The following is a 6,000-nucleotide window of genomic DNA, read 5'->3' on the forward strand; positions in this document are numbered from 1 at the left end:
AGTCTTTCTCTGTTATTTCTTTAATTTCAAACCCAAAATTCAATAATTGGTGTCAAGAGTCACTTTCTTGAGGGACCGTAAGAGAGATGAATTCTGAAAACAACTTTTCCCAAATAGCTTCTTCTGTCTTTGATGGTGAGAATTACTATCTTTGAGTAATAAGAATGGAGACTTATCTTAAGGCTTTAGATCTTTGGGAGGTCGTGGAGGAGGATTATGATATTCTTCCGCTGTCCGATAATTCTATGGTGACCCAGATCAAAAATAAAAAAGAAAAGAAAATCAAAAAATTAAAAGCAAAAGTGATTTTATTTGCTAGTGTTTCTTAACAATTTTCACGAGAATTATGACCTTTAAATCAGCAAAAGAAATTTGAGATTATCTGAAGGAAGAATATATCGGAGATGAAAGAATACGAGCCATGAAAGTATTGAATCTAATAAGAGAATTCAAATTGCAAAAGATGAAGGAATTTGAGACCATCAAAAAGTACTTAGACTGACTTCTTAGCATTGTTAACAAGGTAATATTGCTTGGCGCAAAATTTAAAGATTCAAGAATTGTTGAAAAAATTCTTGTTACAGTGCCTGAAAGATATGAAGTATCAATTATTACCCTAGAAAACACAAACGACCTATTCAAGATTACCTTGGCAAAATTATTAAATACATTGCAGACGCAAGAGCAAAGGAGACTTATGAGACAAGATGATATGGTTGAAGGAGCTTTGCCAGCCAACCACAACACTCAAAGTAAGGGGAATAATTCGAGGAAAAACTACCCACCTTGCAAGCATTGTGGCAAAATAGGTCACCCTCCATTTATATGTTGGAAGAGATCAAATACACAATGCAAGATTTGTAATCAACTTGACCATGAAACTGTGATTTACGAAAACATATCTCAAAAATATGAAGCAGATGCCCAAGTCACCAAGAAAGAAGAAGATCACTTATTTATGACAATATATTCTTCAACCAAGAAATCTAATTTTTGAATGATTGAATGGTTGTACAAACCACATGACATATGACAAAACTCTTTTTAAAGAGTTTCTGCCTTTGAAAAATAAAAAAATCAGAATTGGGAGTGATGACTATATTCCTCAGAAGGAAAAGAGAATGTTGCAATCAAAATAATTTCAGGTACAAAAAAAATTTCAAATGTCCTTTATGTGCCCGATATAGATAAAAGTTTGTTAAGTGTTGGCCAACTAGTGAAAGAATGATTTAAATTATTATCTAGAGACAAATATTGTCGAATCTTTGATTCGATTAATCATGAGATTTTGCAAATTGATATGAGAGATAAAAGTTTCTTATCTAATTCAACAAAATGCACACAAATCTTGCAAGACCAAAGATGAATTGATAGATTTATTCAAGAGGTCAAAATCAACTGTGACTATAACTGCAATCTACAATTTCTGATCCAAAGAGGAGTGTTGAAGATATATCTTAAAAATAAAGTAAGAGTACATAATTTTAGAAGTTTTAAATCATTAGAATTCTATGTTACTTAACAATTAGTTATCGTTGTTTAAATTCGAGTATAGTTAGAAATTGAGTTATAAATATATGTTTTGAATTATTAATAAAATAATTCTCTTTGATTAGTATTTTTTCTCTCTCCCTAGTCTTTCTGCATACTGGATACAACCAATATAAAAACTTTCCATGTGCTTGGGCATGCAATAAAGTAAAGCGCCCGCCACTTAAAATGCTTTGTTTATTTATGAGATAGTGAGGGCAATGTAAATACTACTACTACACTATCGTCTATAATGTAACGTGTTTAAACGGGGTGGGCTCTCTATACATAATACCGGGAACAATTATGAAACAACTGTAGAGAAGTAAATAAACTATTGCTTACTGTACTATGTGGCTTTTCAATAGAAATGGGGCATCTGGGTTTTCGTCTTCTTCCACAGCTGAAGAAGTAACCCATGGAATCGACGGTTCCGGTCTCACTGCCATTGTTACAGGTCCTTCATTTCCTCCAATTCATCACTTTCTTTGTTTTCCATAAATCTGTTTAGCGTTTTGCAATACCCCTATCATGGCGTGTATTTATGAAAAACTTGGCTGCTTATAAACAGTTGAAATTACATGTCATCACAATGTATTAATGCAAGGCCAAGCACAATATATTTAGTGTTTTCTTTTTAAAGGCAAGAAATTAGCAGCATTTGTTTTGCTTATAATCATTGATCTATTTGTAGGAGCATCAAGTGGTATTGGTGCTGAAACTAGCCGTGTTCTTGCTTTGCGTGGAGTCCATGTTATCATGGCTGTTAGGAATATAGCTGCTGCGGAAGATGTTAAAGAAACAATAGTAAAGGAAATCCCAGCTGCTAAAGTTGATATAATGGAGTTAGATCTTAGCTCATTGGCATCAGTAAGGAAATTTGCAGCTGACTTTATATCATCAGGTCATTCATTGAACATGCTGATGTAAGTGATGAATAAGAGTGGCAATCACATTGTACTGAAAGACCAAGTTGTACTTTTTCTCCCTATTGAAGTTCTGCAAGAATCTTCATCTATCTATTAATGATGCTTGTCTTCTGTCAGTAATAATGCAGGAGTATCAGGAATTCCCTTTATCCTTTCCAAAGACAACATAGAGCTGCAATTTGCCACAAATCATCTAGGTACGCCTGTTCATTATGTGTCTGTGTCTCTGTGAGATATTTGTCATGTGGTGCCTTCCTAAGATGTCTTGGAACGGTGAGGTGGAGTAAAGTAATTGATTTCTCTACGATTATGTTCTTCCAACTGCCTTTTCCCCTTTCATACAATAGACTAGACATACCATACAGGAAATCCAATGTCAAGATCACATATGACATATCACAGTATACATTATGCAAAGAGAGAATTGAATGAAAGCTTGCTAGTATGTAGAGATCAATGATTACAAGAAAGCCAATCTGGTGTCAGGGGGAAGGAGACACCAATACAGAGAATTGAACTGCTTTCTTGCTGTAAACTTCGACTATTATACTATACCCTTATATATGCTTTAAAAAGAAAAACCTAAATTAGGTGACATGACATAAATAAACTAGAATATTATGCAAATACAAGAAGTAAAGCTACTCCATATTTACATGGAAAAGGACCTTAACTTATACAATGGATAAGTTGGTTCAGTGGACGGAACCTGGAGTGGCTGCATCTTGTTTTTAGCTTCTGTTGTGCACGCGCTGCGTGCAGGGCTTGACCGCGTGGACACTGTCTGCGGAATATCTGCTTGTTGGGTCTGGCTGTGAATGGGTGCTGAGGGCATTGTTAGCATTTCCCGGTGCAGGCACGGGCTATCGATGGGGTGACAATGGCACGCACTTGTAACTTGGTGCTGCCAAGACTACGAGGTCGTTCATAGCACTAAGGGGTTACCCAGGTACCATGGGCTATGACTATGGGGTCATGGAACACAGCTGGGAAGCAGTCCATGACATATATTGATCATAGGATGAGGAAAGGCATAAATGCACATATATAATAATAATAGATCATATGAGACCTGAATTAACTTGGAGATGTATTGAAACAAGGGAGATTCTAAAATCACACTGGTAAGAGGCAGTTTATATCTGCTTTGTGTGTAAAATCTTTGGTAGTACGTCGTAGGAGATGGTAGGTGCCAACCGATGCTTCTAATTTGTAAACTTTCAAGAGGGACATTCAATTCGTAGTTCCTGTTAATCTATCTTGGCCATAATTATTCTTCTTTCCCTTTGTTTGCAGGTCATTTTCTTTTGACAAATTTGTTGTTAGACAAGATGAAGGAGACAACACGTAAAACAAAGAGAGAGGGAAGGATTGTCAATGTTTCTTCAGGGGCTTATCGTGTATTCACATATCGCGAGGGAATTCGCTTTGACAAAATTAATGATCCAGAAAGGTAATCTAATTAAAATTTCTGTGCTGAATCTCATAAAGTTATCTTGATTGTAAGGTGTTCGCGCCTATCACGTCATTTGATTGATCAATTATCTCGTTTGGCTTCCTTCAATCTCGATAGTTGCTCATTACTACGGTTGAATTATTCAAGATGACAAGCTTTTCATGCTCAAAATTGACTATTCATGCTGTCTATTTAACTTCAAGCTGTGCATAACCACGATTTTACATGATAAAAAATGGTTTTCTCCCCTGAAAAATTGATTTTTCATTGTCTATGTTGTTTGTTATTTTGTCTGCAGCTACGGCAGGTTTACTGCATATGGACAATCAAAGTTGGCCAACATACTGCACACTTGTGAGCTCACAAGACGCCTTAAGGTGCTTTTCAGAAAATAAAACTTTATATGCTTCTTTTTGTCCTAATAGTTTTGTGTTGGAGGTTCCTATTTAGTCATGAGATGTCTCCATTCCTCGCGAAAAATACACATTCCTTTTGGTTAGTATTTGTGTATTCCATTTTGCACATTGAGAAATTGTCGACGTAATTTGGTCTCTGACTTCTGTAGCCAGGCAATCATAGCTTTGGCTAAGGGGTCGATGCCATTCAGTCGAACCTCTAAAAATTTGAGTTCTCTTTTTTTTTTTTTCGAATAGGAAGGAGGAGTGGAAATAACAGCAAATTCCATTCATCCTGGAGCTGTCGCAACCAATGTGTTTCGTAATCTGGGTGTTTTTGATGGTAATAATAAAGATTCTCTTGTATTCCATTTCCTATGGTGTCTGATTAATATAAATGCTATGTGTAGCAAGTTAGTGATCTTCTTTAAGTGTGAAAGAAATCCTTTAATGCTCTCACTAATAGTACTAATTAATGGCATAATGAGCAAATGACAGTCGCATTTTGATTTGTAGACTTCTGACTTATCATCAGACAGTCCTAGCTATAGTTGAATATTTTACGTGTAATGTTTGTTATCGTGTGCTGCCTGAAGAGAAGCGAACATGAAGTATTCCGTTATGTTTCTTTTATTGAACTTACGCTCCCTTTTCTGTGCGTACAGGTCTTGTAAGCACGTTTGGGAAGTTCTTTTTTAAAACCGTCCAACAGGTATGTTCCACATTGAAGCATTTACAAAATTTGCAGTACGCACAGATTCATTTGAAAATTTATAGAATTATTGACATCTTCCAGAGCAAGTAGTTCCAGCTCATGCCGGGGAAGTTGCCTAAGTAACATCCCACAAGGCAAAATCAAATAGCAAACCAGAGATTGATTTGTTTATCTTTTCCATCTTCTCTATATAGGGAGCATCAACCACCTGCTATGTTGCATTGCATCCACAATTGAAGGGGATAAGTGGTGAATTTTTTATGGGCAACAATTTGGCGACAAGAACGGCGATAGCTAGAGATATGGATTTAGCTAAGAGGCTCTGGGATTTTAGTATGGATTTAGTCAAGTAACATATAACATGTTATACCCGAAAGACAACTTTTTATTTGATCGCTTGTAATGCTTATTTTTGCATTAAGAGTTAAAGGTGGATTTCTGCTCTGGTGGTATTCCTACTATATAGATATGCAGGATCCCACAACCTGAAGATATTTTCCATGTGTTTTTCAATGGTATTCTAGCCAAAGCAGTCTGTAATTATTTCGGTAATTTAATTATTTGGGTCCCTTTAACATTGATTGTGACGATCATTCATTATTTGGGAACTGAAAGATGCTGGAGCAGATATGAGCTAAGAATGCATATCTTCCTAGACTGCTATTACAGTATCTCTCAAGTACTTGTGCTGATTGTTAGAGTTCAATTTTCCCAACTTGATTGTTTATTACTATTGTTTTGGCAGACAGGTATATATCTATAATCCATAATCTATATCTATATCTATTCTATATCTATAATCTATAATCTATATCTATATCTATTCTATAGTATATTAAAAGTGTGACCTTAGATGATTTGAACTTTTTGCCCTTCATTAAAATACTCTGCAATAAACAAAATCGTCTTTTTCACTTTTTTCTCCAATTATTATTTAAGTAAATTAAGCACTCCTAAAATATATAGTTATAAAAA

The 6,000-nt window shown here is 35.3% G+C and overlaps 1 protein-coding gene across 1 annotated transcript; it reads left to right on the forward strand.

Annotated features, from left to right (window-relative positions):
- Window positions 1-1,696: 1,696 nt before the first annotated feature.
- LOC107863248 (short-chain dehydrogenase TIC 32, chloroplastic) lies at window positions 1,697-5,740 on the forward strand. The gene is made up of 8 exons (XM_016709080.2): window positions 1,697-1,987; window positions 2,225-2,456; window positions 2,577-2,656; window positions 3,756-3,912; window positions 4,214-4,292; window positions 4,569-4,653; window positions 4,976-5,022; window positions 5,220-5,740. The coding sequence occupies exons 1-8, from the start codon at window positions 1,882-1,884 to the stop codon at window positions 5,376-5,378; spliced, it is 945 nt and encodes a 314-aa protein (XP_016564566.1). The 5' UTR covers window positions 1,697-1,881; the 3' UTR covers window positions 5,379-5,740.
- The last annotated feature ends 260 nt before the right edge of the window (window positions 5,741-6,000 follow it).

Source organism: Capsicum annuum, chromosome 3 (genome assembly GCF_002878395.1).
Source record: "Capsicum annuum cultivar UCD-10X-F1 chromosome 3, UCD10Xv1.1, whole genome shotgun sequence".
Lineage (NCBI taxonomy): Eukaryota > Viridiplantae > Streptophyta > Magnoliopsida > Solanales > Solanaceae > Capsicum > Capsicum annuum.

Coding starts and splice junctions, on each gene's coding strand:
- LOC107863248 (XM_016709080.2), top strand. CDS start 1,882: ATGTGGCTTTTCAATAGAAATGGGGCATCTGGGTTTTCGTCTTCTTCC. Junction 2,457..2,576: donor CATTCATTGAACATGCTGAT/GTAAGTGATGAA, acceptor GTCTTCTGTCAG/TAATAATGCAGGAGTATCAG. Junction 4,654..4,975: donor TAATCTGGGTGTTTTTGATG/GTAATAATAAAG, acceptor CTGTGCGTACAG/GTCTTGTAAGCACGTTTGGG.